Raw genomic sequence first — 16,393 nt, forward strand, 5'->3', positions numbered from 1 at the left:
GCGCTGATGATGGCCCTTGACCGCATTGTTCGTTTTTACAAAAAAACAATGAAGCAAATAACATGTAAAATCAAAACAGCGGATGGCTTTACTCCATGTGAGGAGCTGTAAACACAGAGGAAAACAGCTGGTTTTGTGTGAGCTGCCGCGCATACGGTTGATACTTGTTGTGTTGTTGTTCCCGCGTCGTGCAGTCAGAAACACAACGGCCTTATATTTTCCAGTTGGGGAAAAAAAATCTCACTGTCATTTGCTGTGTTTCCATTTCCTCTAGAAATGCACAAAAAAATGCGAAAAAAAAAAAAAAGTGTCATGTGATCAGCTCGATTCGAAGTCCATCTTCCTGAAAGTGAAGTGAGAATTTAAGAGAATTATATTTCTAGACGAGACTTTGCGAGAGTCACAGCTCATTCGCAAAACACTTTTAAGTGGAAACAAGTACAAAGCACAATCGAAATTTCTGAAATGTCGCTTTTATTTTGCGAAAAACTGTAATGGAAACTGAGCTATTTCTCTTCGTGCCTCATTTTGCTTATTGAGGGGGAAAAAACTAACAGCATAAAGCCCCTCATAAACCTGTTCTTATCCCATCAATTTGGCTGCACCGAGGCTCTGATTTGTATCAGAAATAGTTTCATATCTTACTCCAATATTTGTTTTGAGGTCTGAGTGGTGCTACGGTTTGTCCGCCGTCGTCCAGACCTCTGCATGAAACCAGCTCGCCGTTAGGAGGTTGTCAGGATGGTCAGGTGTTACTGATGCTCTCCAGCTGAGCCTTCAGACAGCAGGAGTCACCTTTCCTCTGTCTGTGGAGAGCAGAGCCTCCTGCAGAAAAGAAATCCCTTTATTCTACGGCGCAGGAATGTTATTATCTCTGCAACTGATCAAAAGCTGCCTCCGAAAGCTTTTTGCTCCTCTTAGTTCCCTATTATTTTATGCCTTGGCGCAATTCAGCGCAAAACATCTTGGAGTACGTATTCTGTCCGTTCGTCGTCTCGTTTTTTTCACAGCGGGACTTTGATTGCTGTGTCTGCTGCTGTTATATTTAAAACCGACTCGAGAGATCACTGTCTGAACTCTTTACCTGCAGGCTTGTTTTCATTTTTCATTTTTTTTTTTTTTTCCACCTTTGTTATTATGGTTGAATCACAGTCAATAAAAATGAAGCCAGTTCTCCATTATAATTATGTTCCTATTTACTAGCACATGCTCTACAAAAAAAAAAAAAAAAAAAAAAAAAAGACTTTAATTTCCCTAAGGAAACAGAGGATGAAGCGCATGAGTATTTGATATATAAAGTAGCAAGGGCTGTTTGTAATACTAAACAGATTCTACGCTCCTGGCTGCACTGAAAGTTTTCACACATGCTCCCTGGAAAAGATTCAGCGGTAAATGGCTCCGGGGAGGGACGGAGGGAGGGAGGGGTGTGCCTGCCTGCCTGCCTGCCTTGTAGTCTGTGCTGTCACGCAGTAAAGCCAGGTTGCCATGCAGTTGCAAGATTACCACAGCGTGATCAGATTATGATCTGCCGTTGCCCACTTAGGGGGAGGCTGCAGATGCAGGGAGAGTGGAGAGTGGAGGGGGAGGGTCAGTCGGGAGCGTAGCCCGAACGCTCACAGCAGAGCTCCACAGCGCAGTTGGCGACGGCAGCGCGCGGCCAGCCGGGGGTCAGTCACTTAACAGAGTCAGAAATGAGCCGTAGTATGAAATATTTACACACAGACCGCATGCGTAATTACATCAATGTCATCTCAGACCCGACCCGTTTGTGTCCAGTATTATGGGAAAGTCCAGCGGTGTTAAAGGGAGAAGCTACAGGTTGAGTTAAATAACAACCAAATGGGTACATCTTAAAAAAAAATTAAAATTACACAGAATGGAGCAGCCCGATTTGTTCTCTATTGTTCTTTCTGAACCAGTGTAGAAGACTTTAAGACGTTAAGAACTTGTACACAATGAAATTTTGTTAGGCAGCAGTCTCCACTAGCAGGTGGACGTCAGGTGTTTAAAGGTAATAAATATATTAAATATAAAAATGGCTAAATGTAGAGGATAAATTAAAATATTGTCTTTTGATGTTCACGTGGTACACCACTACTTTTTTCATCAACAGATAGATTTTACAGGTTTTTGCCATCGACATAACACTCAGAACATCTCAGAGCCATCAGTAGTAGACTCTCTTTTAAAAAGCCTCTTAAACATAAATTCCTTCAGTCCTATATAGATAAAACTTATTTGTTGATTATTATTACAAGTTGTCTGTTACGTGTTTTCTTTTTTAGTTATATAGTACAGTTTTAACCTTGGTCTGTGTTCGATCCCAGGAAGACTAGCGCCCACTTTGTGGTAATGAATGTGGATCCTATTAAAGAATAAAGAGACGCGTTCTGGTCATGTCTCCAGGGACTCTTGTGTGTGTGTGTTTATCTTCATTACTCATTCTGATTTGTCGTTGCCTCCCCCCTTCACCAGGTGACCTTTAAACCAGATCTGTCCACGGCTGAGGTTCATGATGAAAACATCAAAGGGCCTCTAAAGGTAAGACAGGAAACACGCACGGCTAAAATACACTTGTTGTCTTTGGTCACACTCTCGCTCTCATTTGTAGCTTTGAGTTTCTCGTGAGCCATTAATCCTTCTTGGTTATAGCTCAGATTTAATTTTATTACATACACTTTCCTTTTCTGTCTAAGCTGCACCTAATCACAGCCTTTCATAGCGAATGTACAAACAGCAAAAGAGCATCGGGCAGCGAAGCATTAGCTCCGCAATTTCAGCCAATTAGCGTTCTCGTGGCTGCAATACGGGCTTCTCATCGCTTGAAACCGCATCATTAGATTCATCATTAGAAAATAATAATAATTAGCCAAGTACTAAAATGCAGAATGACAGCGGCGTGTCTGTCCCACAGGTGGGTGCTGTTGTGGAGGTGAAGAATCAGGACGGAGTTTACCGGGAGGCCACGATCAATAAGCTGACCGATGCTAGCATATATACTGTTGGTAAGTCAATAACGGACTGTCTGCTTTTTCTCCCCTCTCCCTGACTCCCCCCCTATGGCTGCAGCATTCGTTTGTGCTCGGTTAAAATACCACAGCGCTTTGGATTTTCAATAGCCTTAAGCATAACTCTTAAAGATGCCGCAGGAACCATCGCTAGTTATTTCACACAGTTCAGCAGGGAGACTGTTGCTATGATTTAAGTGCTTAGGTTAATAATATCTTTAAATTGCCGCTGCTGTTTGTGCGATTACTTTCTAATTATAAAATGTTCAGTATAAATAAAATGTGCTTTTCTGGCTTTAAGGCTCAGCCAGGCTATCGCGCATTAAACTCTAATGCAGCACACTGTGCAGTAAGGTACCGAGTGAGCACAGCTGCATGTAAGGCTCAACTCATATTATATTTTCATTAAGCTCCTTTTTATTATTATTACTTTAAATAATAGATCCGTCACCTGTCGCAGTTTCACGCAGCCAGAGATGACTTTAAACAGTACAAAACAATTCATTTTATTCATTTCTTTATAAATGAACTCAGAAAAGTTGCACATTCCCATGTTTTACAAACTGGAACCAGCTTCTCTTTGGAACCGCAAATCTATTAAGAGTACGCAGTGTTAGATAATCCAGAGCACACAGTGAATCACCTAAGAGGCACCTGTGGGCTTTTCGTCTGCCTTGAAAACACTTTTTTCACACATTTTCAGTCTTTATGTTCAGTGATGGGAAAACAAAAAAGATCCATCCCCGCTCAAGTTACTTCAAGAGTTTCCTCTCTGTGTTGTTGCTAAGTACATTTAAGCAGTGAATAATATGTGGATGTTGAAAGTTATTGTTGTGTTGCTGTTATTATCTGCTGCGTGATTTGTTACGCGTGTTAACTGCTAAAGCTGGTCCTCAGACGTTTTAATTTCAGACAGATATGGCTTTGGTTAACGCGTAAATAAAATAAATCTTCAGGCGCTCCTCCACATTTCTTTTTATTTCACTGTTTACTTTACTCAAAGAGGATCCTTGAAGCTGTAGAGAAGCTATGAGCTCAAAGCAGCTGTTCTAAGCCTCGACAGACGAGCGTAATTGGTCTACAGCTTTTTCTAATGTGAATGTGACAACGTGTGCTCAAGTTTGGTTATATTTGTGTGTTAGTGGACAACTGGCCTACGCGCAGCCTCCTAATAGTTTTTTTTTTTTTTTCCTCTGCAAGTGTTTGACGATGGCGATGAGAAGACCCTGAGGCGTTCGTCTCTCTGCCTGAAAGGAGCGCGTCACTTTGCAGAGAGCGAGGCGAGTATTGTGCGGTTTTATAACCACCTCCTCTCTCAGCCCTCTAGGGAAATGATGCTCAATATTATATATATATATATATATGTGTGTGTGTGTATATAAATGTGTGTATGTGTATATATTTCATCCACAGATGCCTCATATCACAGATGAAAATGCTAAAATCAAAACACTGATTATGAATGGACCCTTGTGGATGTGTAGAAGTTCAGCTTCATATAAACTCATATTGCAGTAAAGTCACTAAATAAAAAAAATGTGTAAAATCACATTTAAACGATAAATATGTAATGTACAGTACAGAGTTACTTTTGTAAACTCACGATTCAGTCTGTTACTTGTAAGTAACCGATTTCTTTTGTTTGTTCGTCCTCCGCAAGAACGCTCGACAGACTCCCTCCACCAACACCAACCCCGAGCACTTCGGCACACCTGTCATCGGCAAAAAGGGCAACCGCGGCCGACGATCGAACCCCATGTGAGTGGCACGTTCCGTCTCCGCGCATACGCCGCCGGGCTCATATCAAACCTAATATATATCAGAAGGCCGCGGTGCCGGTGGGGAGGGATTTTCCGCGGCGGTCTACGGTCGTCAGTAACGGCCTCCCCTGTTCTAAGTGTGCTGACAGCAGTTGAAATGAAAGATTTACTCTCGTCTCCATCCCCTCATAAAGAGCCCCCGAGGCCTCGAAGGAGGAGAGCCTGCTAACCTCCTCCAGCTCCTTAATCACGCCGAGCTCCTGTGTGTGCATGCGTGGTTGAGAGACGGTGCGAGCGCGGCGCGGCGTGGCCCTGTTGAATGTTATCTCTTTGACTGAAATGTTCAAGTGGGTGTTTCATGCTCTGATGTGCCTGCTCCTAGGAGACGGCAGACGCTTACATCGGGGAATAGGATCTGCCTGTTGGTGCTGGATATAATTGTGGCTCCTCTCTCGTTATAAAGAGGGACACTTTGCTACGTAATCTTATTCTCTGACACCGCTTGCTAATGGCACACAAAGAAAAGTCAATATTACTCTGGACATTGATGTAATATTGACTTGGAGTGGTCCCAGCTGCACATTAGCACCTTGGACCAGTTGCCTCCTTACGCGCTAATATTAACCTTTGAATTACAAGGAACGGCGAGAGAGTTTTTATGGATTGAGATGACTGGAAAAACAAAGCGTTGGCTGTTTGAAGGACGAGCTTTTCATTTTTTTTTTTTTTTTGGGTTAACATCTCAGTTGGCTTTATTGCTGAGAGAATAATGGATAGTTCTCCCTCTTCTGTAGCTTAAATATGCAGCCTGTTAGCTTTGCATGAAGACATGAAACAGATTTGTTTGTTTATCTGTGAGTTTGCCAGTTGATCAGCGGAGACTGTAAAGCTCAGTTTATACTCCTGCAGCCGGTCCGCGTGGAGCCTACGCTGTAGGTGGCTGTGCATGCGAAAGCATTTATACCTGTGCGTCGGTGTGTTTGCATTATGTTTGTAACTATTCCACCAAACCACTAGTCAACAGTGTGTTTAAAAAAAAAACAAAAAAAAAAACACTACAACATGAAAACTGGAGAATACATCTGAGCAGATGGTTTGTCGGAGGCAGAACAAGAGAGAATTTTCTTGTCCGGCTGCTGAGAGACATGAATGAGGAAATGTGTTTTGGAAGGAGTAGTTGCCAAGAAGTGGTTCTGTTATAGCTCGATTTGTGCACGTATTTAAAAAAAAAAAAAAAAAAAAAAGTTATTCGTTGACGTTTTTACACATCACTGTAGGAAGATTTGGTGACCTTTCGCCTGTCTCCAGTCTTTACAGAAGGCTAGGCTAATACCGCTGCTGATGGAAAGCGAAAGTAATAATAGCTGTCAGGACATTTCTTGCAACCACCATCAACGTGGGTGGAAAAAACTAAACCTAAATCAATGGCGGTCTCTCCTCCATTGAGTAGTTAGAGTGCTTTGTTTATGACTTTGATGTTTGATGTTGATGTTGTTGTAGTAATAGTAGTAGTAGTAGTAGCAGCCTGGCTGATTTACTGCTCTCGAGTTTGTGCCAGACACTGTGTGTGTACATGGACATAGAGTTGTGCTCAGAGCTGAACCCCAGAAGAGGACGGAAGATCGGTTTGCCCGCCGGTGCCGCTCGCATGATCGCTCGGAGACATGGCTGTCAGTCTGCAGCGAGCCTGCTCCTTAATGCACTGATCCTAATGAGTAAGCTCATCAGTAGCACAAGCCTCATGTTTCATTACGCTGCATAATAAGCGCAGAACGTGCGTGGAGGGTTTGTTGCGCCGTAGCAGCTTCTAGCAGGAGAAATCTTCCGCCTGTCTTTATGAAGACGGACCCACACACACACACACACGCAAAGCATTTTATTTTTCTTCATCTAGAGCACGGATTCATTACGACATGCCGCTCACTTTGTGGTTCTGTGCGCTCTTTTTATACAGCGGCGTTACTCTTGTGTGAATAAAAGCAGATAAGTTGACTGTTCATCAATCAAATGTCAGCCCTCGCAGAAATAAATCAGATTATCCTCTGGAACGGCAACAAGTTTATTTCCAGCAAAGAATTTTAGTCAACCGCTCAGCCATTTTCTTTCTTTTTTAAGATTTATTTTTGGCCCTTTTGTGCTTTTATTTGAGACAGTGGCGTGACAGGGAATGTGGAAAAGAGAGCAGGGGAATGACATGAAGCATAAACACTGAGGGCTCACTGCTGATCTGTTGACCAGTTCTGATTATCGGACGTCTTTTAGCTCAACCTGTCTACACCTTTAACGTGGTAGTAGGTTTAGTTGATGTGCTGATTGATAAATAAATTATTTACAAGTGTCTTCATGCTCACCATAGCTTTCCAAAGTGCGGTCCATTGAGCAAACTGTCCTTTTCCTCCCGCAGTCAAGAGGAGGAGTTGTCTTCATCCTCCAGCGAAGAGGAGGAGAGCGATCAGCGGCAGAATGAAGATCTGTTTGGCAAAGTGGTCTGCGTGGAGGGGGTCGCCACCGGGGACAAGAAGAAGACTACGTGGTACCCTGCTCTGGTGAGCTCTTAAGCCGTCTTTTGCTGCATCACTGTGAAGAAACGGTCACACGCATTGTCGCCCCTTCATCAAAACGCCTGCTTACGTAACCTCAGCACTCAGCAGGATTATGGTATTGGATTAGACATCACCTAAAACAAAATGAAATAAAAAAAAGAGGACAAACTTTCCGCAGTAGCACATCTATCTGTGCATGTTATCAATGTTTTCCCATCCGCTTGTGTCCACCCTGCCTGCTCTGTCACCGTTGGCACATTATGAAATGGTTTCTTGTGTGTCATGTTAAAAGTAGACCTGGGAGAAAAGGGCCCGGGTGAGGGAAAGCTGTCCCTTTAACTCTGTAGTCACCGAGGCTCCTCCTCCAGGATTTGTTGTTCTTGGCTGTTTGTTGACCGAACTCCACGCTGCCTCCTTGTGACAGTCCAGAGGAGTACATTACACAGTCGCCTGTCACTGTTTACACTGCTATCGTATGGCAGAGGGGTGGAGTAGTGCACTAGTAGATGCCTCGCGCAACAGATGATGCATAGCTGTGGCAAACTGTGTCCTTTGCAATGACCTAGTTAAATAGAAACCGGGAGAAACACCTCTGAATGTGTGAGCTGTGCGATTACGTTCGCAGCGCAGCCTATGTGACGGAGGACGAAGCGGGATCACAGAGCGAGTGTGACTCATAGTGATCAAGTAGAAGCATCCACCCTTCAAGCCTCTGTGCGCTTTATACACAGAGCAGACCGAGCTCTGGTGGAAATCAGATCTCCGTAATGGCAGCGCTGCTTCCTCTGGGTTAAACCCTGGCGGCTCGCGCTGTTGTGCCTCTGAAATCCAGTAAACAGCAACAGCACATGCTGTTAGAAGGGTACACACCCCTTGCGCATCGTTCTTCATCCCCGTTGCGCGTTTGTTTTTGTTTCACAAACAGCATCTTTTGCAATAAATCACCGTGGCCTTTTGCTGAAACTATTAGGCCTCGTATTCTGACACTTCTCTCCTCTTCGTCTTGGTACTTGTCACACACACACTCGCGGTGCCACCTCATTCTGACTGTCTCTCGTTTTTTTTTTTTTTTTCCCCGCAACAAGGTCATCTCCCCGGACTGCCACGAAGACATGACTGTGAAGAGGGACAACATCTTCGTCCGCTCTTTCAAGGATGGAAAATTGTGAGTCATCATTAATGAGCTGAAAGCCCAGTTTACACCATGTTGCATCAAGTGGGGTCACGCCAGTGACTGTCATTATATCATCCGTCATAGATCATTGATGCACGTTTCCGCTACTATAAAGTAAAAGAGAAGTTAGGCCATGTGATTTGACTTCAACTAAAGAATATCATTTAAATCTGTGCCAGGAAAAGTGATTAGCATTTGTATGCGATAAATGAAGTTGTCATTCATTTTCTGTACGTCAGGTTGCAGAAAGAATGACACTAGATGGCTGTAGAAGTATAATATTTGCAAATGTTACAGATTTTTTATTAATTATTTATTATTTATGTAGGAAATCTCAGACAAGGCAAAATTCATTAGTATAGATTGCTTAATTGTGTATGTTTTGAAGATGACTGTGATTTATGGATCAGAGCAGTGGTCCTCAAACGTTTTCTATCACATCCCACTTGAGAAGCCAAAAAAGTTCACTCCCCACTGCCAATTGTCTCTTGAAGCATCTATTTTAATTTCCTACAACTTGGTTTGTCTCCGACTTTCTGCCCCTGGTCACCCATGACACCCTGTTTAAGAACCAACAGATTAGAAGATTAGAAGCTGATTTGTTGAGATCTCCCAACCAGATACCATGTGCTTTCTCTGGCAGCGCTGGGCAGCCTCACTGTGTTTGTCCCGAGGCTGTGAGTTACTGGTAAGGGAAGGTAGTGCAGCTTCCCTGCGGCCTGCCTTCAGCGTGGGACCACACAGCCACCAGATTGTTTCGTCTGTGGTGAAGACAGAAATAAATAAATAGAAATAAGTCCTGTCAAGAGTCTGCACTCAGCTGGCAGTTTGTTACTGCAGTCTGTCTGTACGTGGGAAGAAGCGTAGCCCACGCTCAACATAAATTAATGTGATGTTTGTTTGCTGTTCCAAAAACAACTCTTCTGTCTGTTTGAATTCCACAAGTGACAAAACAGCCTTGATGTATTCTTTAATCTGCGTTATCCTCCGCAAGTCACCGCCGTGGCTCTTAATCTGCAGCCGAGGACATATTTGCTGCGCAGGAAGTCTTATCACTTGTAGTCTGGCTAATAGTCAGGTGAAGGGTCAAGCTGATGAGAGGGATAAGATAAATCAGAGAAGAGCTGGAAGTCATAAACTTGCGGAGTATTTCCTCTCTGACCCCTTCGACTTCCTATGATACTTTTCTTGCAAATTAAGTGGCACCGGGGGAGTTTTCCCCTCCGTTCTGCTTGAGTTTGATTACACTCATTGAAATCAGAATGGTGCTCCCAGGACTGAGTGCAAGAAATAACAATGTAAGAAGTAAGAAAATCTATACGTCGTTAATGAGATTTTCAGGTTTGTTTCCCTCCAATCGTGTTGCTTTTACGTGGATGGAATAACAAATAATAGACGGTATATATAGGCATGTCTCTTTATGTTAAGTTTGCTCTATCAAAGGCTGTAGAGGAAAGTTTATTTATATGTATATACAGGATATGAGTATTTCTGAGACGCAGCAAAAAATTCAGCATCTTCTCCATGTAATTATTGCTGAGAATACATCCTCTTTTTGTTAATGCTGCATCATTTCCTTTAGCCCTGTGTGTGCTTACACTACTTTCAAGTGTGTTTCCATTCTTTCATAACACAGACACACTGTTTGTTTTACCAATTTTTATTTATTTTTTTTATCATTTACCTCGGGCCTCTCGTTGCCTATTACCATCGAGTTATTCTAACTCGTTGCATCCATAAGCCGCGTGACCTCCGCAGCGCTGCGTCGGGGGTCAGCGCGCTCGGTTTCCTCTGGAGGGTCTGGTATCGTTAGCGATAACCGCTCAGCGCGCCTTTCGACAACAATGGCTCGGGAAAACATTTTTAGGGAAAACCAAGGGCACATCCAGAGCGAGGGCGTGAGCTTTAGGGAAGTGGCTATTCTTACTCGGTCAGATCTGGTTGCCGTAGTAACCATTGAAACAGACGCCGTGTCGGTATTTTGTTGCTGCAAACCCGTCTCTGCTGTTGACGTATACAGAAAAAGTGGGCTGCAGAGTTGAATCATACACTGGATGTGCTTGTTGTGCTTACGCTTATGTTACTGTTTCATCATGCACCCTGTAATATTTATGCTCAGATTTAAACTGATCTAAACGAAAAGGCCGTTTAGTTGAGACACTTGATGAGATAAGTGAGCTAGATGCCTTGTCAGATGGAATCCTGAGAGATTAGATCATAGTTGACCTGTTTTAGGTATTTATGTGAACACACTAAGGATGCATCACAATATGATATATCATTCATTCAAAAAAAAACACACACACACAATGACTTTTAAAAGAGAAAATCACAGTAAAGTGCAGCTTTTAAAAATATTTTTCACTATATTATCAACCTTAGTAGCCCATGTGTTACGCTGTCATCAGAAATGTGTTGACGGTTGGTTAGTTCATGTTCATGTAGTGTATAACAAACTAAGTTTCTATATTTCCTCAGCAATGATCAGGGACGTTATTCACCTTCATTACTGGTGATTTGTCCTTCGCAAAGCTCAGCGGTGACATTGCAGTGCACGCGGAAGCTTCCAGGATTCGTATTACAATATGAGCTTTGTCCAAGTCTCTCAAAAAAAAAAAAAAAAATACATCAGGGTGGAGATAAATAAACAGTAAGTTAAGATGTGTGCTTTCGGTGAGTGCGGGACACTTCACAGCTCATTACATTACACACCCGCTATCACATTTCCATGCGCGCTGTCATTGTCCTGAGACGGCGGTGGCATCGCTTTGAGTCTGTATGTATTTGCATGTTGAACTCGAGACTGAGATCTGATCGCGAGTGGCTACTCGAGACGAATTTTAATGCTGTGTGTGTACACAAGAGCCACTCACTTATGATCAGATAACCCAAGACCAGGTCTGAACAGGGCCAGTACGCAGTGATGTCAAATAATTCCAGCTTTAGAATAAATTAGAAGCTAAATAGTTACATTTATTCATGGTGTCTGTCTGACCGCTGCGCTTCTCTACACCTTATTTCTTTACTTATTTAGTCGGACTAATAGCATGTAGCTGCGGTGCATCTGGGTGCTTCCCCCTAAAGTCCAAAACCATGCATGTTAGGCCTCTTAATTGGCCGTAAGTGTGAATGTGAATATTAATGGTTGTCTGTCTCTTCGCGTTAGCCCTTGACGTGCGGTCTGTCCGCGGCGCACCCCGCCCCGTTGCCCATCATGTCACGGGGGACATTAACGTTGCCCAGAGGATGTATCGTACTGACTTTGATGATCCATTGATTTTTTTTCCCTCTAGCTGCACGACGAGACTGACACTCGTGGTCCGGGGTGAAATGTCTCGACGGCTACTGGATGATTTGTCACAAAATGTGTTATATGTATAGAGGATAAACTCTACTCCCTTGACTTTTACATCTAGCGCCATCGTCAGGTCAAATATGTAGTTTGTCATAATATACAGTACCTGCAAAACTAATAGCATTCCTGTACGCCTCAGCTACCTACTGCTTAGATTTAATTAACTTGAGGACATTAGCATTTAAATCACTGCTCTTTGTACCTACGGCTTCACAGAGCGTTTAGCGTGAATGCTGTTTAGCCGCGTTTAACTTTAAGCCGGACACATTGACAAATAACCATGTTTCGCATTTGAACGCAAACAGGTGTCTCCCCACTATACTCGGCTCAAATTTGCGAGTGATTATCTACGGGAAGCGAACCAGGCTCTTTGTCTCCGGCGGCACGAGCGCTTTTAGCTCCTTTTAAAAAAATTTCCCTCCATGACAAATCTAGTCATTGGATCGGCTCAGCTACCCACGGACACCACGGCAAATCGTCTCTCTTGCACGCCAGCCAAGCCTCCCTGACTGCCTTCAGCTTACAAGCTCCGCTGATCCATCTATCTGCCAAATCGCCAACACTTTGCCCAGCTGCTGCTGAGATGTTATTAAGAGCGAAGGCGGCGATTGCAGCCATGACCGTGCGTGTCTGCCCGGGATTTGCGGTCGTTGCCGGTGCTCGGCTGAAATACTAGAAACTCGAAAAAAGCGCGGGCGGGGGGGCTCGTTGCCGCTCCTCGTCATAGTCATGACCGCGTTTCAAGAAAACAAAAATTCGCCAGAGCTGAAGCGACGCTCGGTCCACATCATGTCTTTTCCGTGCACATTTTCATCAGGAGTCTCTGTGTTTTGCAGTTACATGGTGCTGCGGAAGGACGTCCGCGAGATGAACAGCGATTGTCCTCCGAAAGCCGACGCGGGGCTCAAACCCGGTGAGTTTAAAAGTGAAGCTCTGGGATTCCTACAGATCTGGTGCAGACTGCATACCTACTCCCTGACATCTGTGGGCTGGCCTGCGTGTTGACACACTTGGCAGAACAGGCTCACAGAATGTGTTGCAGCGAGGCGGACTGCAGGAGGAGAAGTTTTGTTTTTGTTCTGGGGGAAGCAGCGGAGTGCTGCTGTCACTGCCGAGTCTATTTTTATTTGAAGTCTTCACCAGGCTTTTTATATGGTGCCGCTCTTTTTTTTTTTTTTTTTCCTCCTGCTGCAGAGCTCTTACTCTCTCGTAATTATGGCGAGGAAACAGCTTTGCATTATCTCAGTCTTGGTATTCACAGGTGGTTGACTCACAACTGTGATATTTTCCGCATCCTAAAAGCGTAAAACAAGCATCTGCCAAGGTTGTTAGCTGCTACTTAAACCCACCTGTGACATTGTGGCTGAATGCTTCTGCTGCTCTGCGTCACTGCAAATACGGACAGATTTTCATGCCGCTCGTCTTTTGATTCTTTTCGTAGCGCCTTCCCTTTGTGTGGATGTATTATTATATTACAAGAGACATTACTTACAACATGTAATCAGCAGAGCTTGCTGTATAAACTCGTTCTAATTCAAAGTGTTTGAACTGCTCTACTTTTATCCTGAGGCTTCTGTGCTTGTTCCAGTTTGGTTAATAATGTCTGCATGTGACAGCTCTGGACGCGGCCTTGGAGTTCCAGCAGCAGTTGGTCGTGCCGGGCGCCTGGAAGACGGAAGTGAAGGAGGAAAGCTCCAGCAGCGAGGAGGACGACGACGACGAAGAGGAGGACCAGGAAGAGGATGCCAGCGGTGAAGAGGAGGAGGTACGTGCTCCGCGGACGCTCTCTCGTCCCTGCGGACGGTGAGCGGGAGCGATCCTCGACAAACTTGTTTTCTGTCTGCAGGAGGAGGTGGAGCCGTTCCCGGAGGAGCGGGAGAACTTTCTGCAGCAGCTGTACAAGTTCATGGAAGACAGAGGTGAGCGTGCAGATAGAATCCGTGTGTACATGTTTCTTCAAAAAACCCTGCAGGCATTTACAGCTTACATTCTTTTTTTTTTTTTTAATTGTATTATTTACACTTTTACAATACTGGCTGTAGCTTTTTGCCACCCATACTCCTGCTTTTTCACTTCCTCCTTCTGGTCATTAAAATGTTCTGAATACCAGTGATGACATATCATTTAAATACAAACCACATTTGAGGTTTATGTCGTCCATTTGGTGCTGCACCATCTGTCTCCTCACCTTCTGGACGGCATCAAATCCAAATATTTTACTCCATTATATTTATTTTCCGATTTAAATTGTGAAACATGCCTGTTATTGATGCCTGTTATTATTTTTGTACCAAAAAAACTGACATAACAAATATTTTTAACAGTGGATAATTAATTAAATGCCGTGTTTATTCTCTTCAGGAACTCCCATCAACAAGCGGCCTGTTCTGGGCTACAGGAACCTGAACCTGTTCAAGCTCTACAGGCTGGTGCATAAACTGGGAGGCTTTGACAGTGTGAGTGTCACTTTGATGACCGTTCTGCTGTGGTGGCGCTTTTTTATAATTTTTTTTGTTTGTTTGATGTTGACCATCTCTGAACATCTGTCTCCATTTTCTGACAGATTGAAAGCGGCTCTGTTTGGAAGCAGGTTTATCAAGATCTGGGAATCCCTGTGCTCAACTCAGCCGCTGGCTACAACGTCAAATGTGCTTACCGCAAGTAAGCAGCTCCACGGCCATGATGTTTTAAAATGCAGCCTTTGATCTGTGGTTTCCATGTGCTGTAGTCTTTCTGACTTTTTTTTATTTTTATGGAAACCCGTCAACAGCAAATTCAGTTATCAGCTTTTAACGGTGCATGTGTAAGACGTCGAATTGAACACGGGGAACGATGTTGTATGCGTTAATGAGGCGTGTCTTATTATGCAGGTACTTGTACGGGTTCGAGGAATACTGCACCTCCACTGCCATCACGTTCAGGATGGACCTCCCTTTGAAGCAGGCTCCTAAGGCGGAGGTGAAGTCTGAGGAGGAGGCAGGAGGAACAGCTCCCGCGTCGTCCGTCTCAGAAGAGCAGAAAGCCAAAACGGACGCGGAGCCTTGCAGCGCACAGCCCACAATCTGCAAGGTGCATTCTCCTAAATATCGCGCGATTAAAGTCACTTTCCAGACCATGCGTCCTGTAATAAAAGCCTCGATGTCCCACAGGATGAGAAACCCGATTTGACCCGAAGCAAAATGGAGTCGGAAACGTCGAAAACCGACCGAGAGGAAAGCGGAAACGAGGAAGACGACGACGACGACGACGATGACGACGAAGAAGAAGAAGAAGAAGAAGAAGAAGATGGACCCCACAAGGGAGACGCAGACGAGGGCTCGTCGACGGCTCGCCTCGGAGCCGACAGCGTGAAGCAGGAGGGAGACGAGGAGCAGGAGAGCCAGGACAACTCTGGGTAGGTGATCTGGTGGGATGGTCCCTCCAGTAAGAAAATATATATATATATATATATAGATATATATCTTCATGGCACAAACACAATTCCCATGAAGGGCTCCTGCATCAGTATTCGTACAATTAAAAAGGACCTGAGAAATTCCTTGGTCATAATAAAAAAAAAAAAAAAAAAAAAAAAAATGAACAGATGAGGAGCAGTGATCCTTCTGACGTTAATAACACTAATACCCAGTTACCCACAATCCACCTCTACCTGCTCCTCTAACTAAGCTCTTACCCACTGCCCTCTGTGCTATTATTATTTCTCGTGGCTTAGTCGGCATCAGCTGGCAGAGACATGTTAGAGCACCAAAGCCTGACTGCTACCTTTCACCCGGCATGTCATGCTGTGCTCTCTCTGTCCCTCCGTCTCATTACCCCTCTCTTTCCTCCTCCTCTCTCTTGCTGGGATTGTTTGGCCCCGGCGAGCCTGACCCACTCAACGCACACGACATGGCTGTGCTCTTCTTGATTCTGTCCTTTCCTGATCTGTCCGTCTCTGTCTCCCTTCCCTCCCTTCCTCCTCCTCCCTCCTCCTCCCCACACACACACACTTCCTGTCTCTTCCCTCACTTTTTGGCTTTTGATGTTTCGGCTTTATTAAATGTTCCATGTGTGTGAGTGTTGTCACCGATGCATTAACCCTCCAGTTGTAAAAGGTAGCACTTCAGGTGCAGTAACCTTGTAGAGGAACGGGGAGTTTTTTTGAGTTGGTGTTTTGTTCTGGGTAGTTTGGTGCGGTTTTGGTCTCGGTGGTTATTGTCGTTTCCTGTCCAGTTTAGACATGTTTGTTCACCCTCTGGAGGGACAGTTGTGTTATGTCTGTTTGGGCTGCTGAGGACGCTGCAGTAGGAAACATTTAACAGTCACCGTAGGCGAATGTTTCTGACTGATCGGGGCAGTAAGAAACCTCCCTATCTGTAGTTTATATCGGCCGCGGTCGCACTACGCCGTAATATGCTGATTACCGTCATATCCTAACTCCCTGATCTGCGGCTTTGTCGAGATCAGCCGTCGCCGCAGATCACGCTGCGTTGTGAGGGTTTACAGAGTCACGCAGTGGACGATCTCCTCGCGGATCTGATCTGATCTGAGCTCTCCTGATCATATCAAACCTG

At 44.4% G+C, this 16,393-nt stretch overlaps 1 protein-coding gene across 1 annotated transcript in view; it reads left to right on the plus strand.

Moving 5' to 3' along the window:
• Positions 1 to 16,393, plus strand: part of arid4b (AT-rich interaction domain 4B) — a 39,250-nt gene that overhangs the window by 14,378 nt on the left and 8,479 nt on the right. The window contains exons 4-16 of the mRNA XM_047603403.1: positions 2,476 to 2,541; positions 2,915 to 3,005; positions 4,209 to 4,288; positions 4,669 to 4,766; positions 7,173 to 7,314; positions 8,397 to 8,476; positions 12,677 to 12,753; positions 13,457 to 13,605; positions 13,687 to 13,759; positions 14,202 to 14,296; positions 14,404 to 14,501; positions 14,711 to 14,909; positions 14,990 to 15,234. Of these exons, the coding sequence (XP_047459359.1) occupies positions 2,476 to 2,541; positions 2,915 to 3,005; positions 4,209 to 4,288; positions 4,669 to 4,766; positions 7,173 to 7,314; positions 8,397 to 8,476; positions 12,677 to 12,753; positions 13,457 to 13,605; positions 13,687 to 13,759; positions 14,202 to 14,296; positions 14,404 to 14,501; positions 14,711 to 14,909; positions 14,990 to 15,234 (1,493 nt within the window). The remainder of the gene's footprint in view (positions 1 to 2,475; positions 2,542 to 2,914; positions 3,006 to 4,208; positions 4,289 to 4,668; positions 4,767 to 7,172; positions 7,315 to 8,396; positions 8,477 to 12,676; positions 12,754 to 13,456; positions 13,606 to 13,686; positions 13,760 to 14,201; positions 14,297 to 14,403; positions 14,502 to 14,710; positions 14,910 to 14,989; positions 15,235 to 16,393) is intronic.

Source organism: Mugil cephalus, chromosome 13 (genome assembly GCF_022458985.1).
Source record: "Mugil cephalus isolate CIBA_MC_2020 chromosome 13, CIBA_Mcephalus_1.1, whole genome shotgun sequence".
NCBI classification, from domain to species: domain Eukaryota; kingdom Metazoa; phylum Chordata; class Actinopteri; order Mugiliformes; family Mugilidae; genus Mugil; species Mugil cephalus.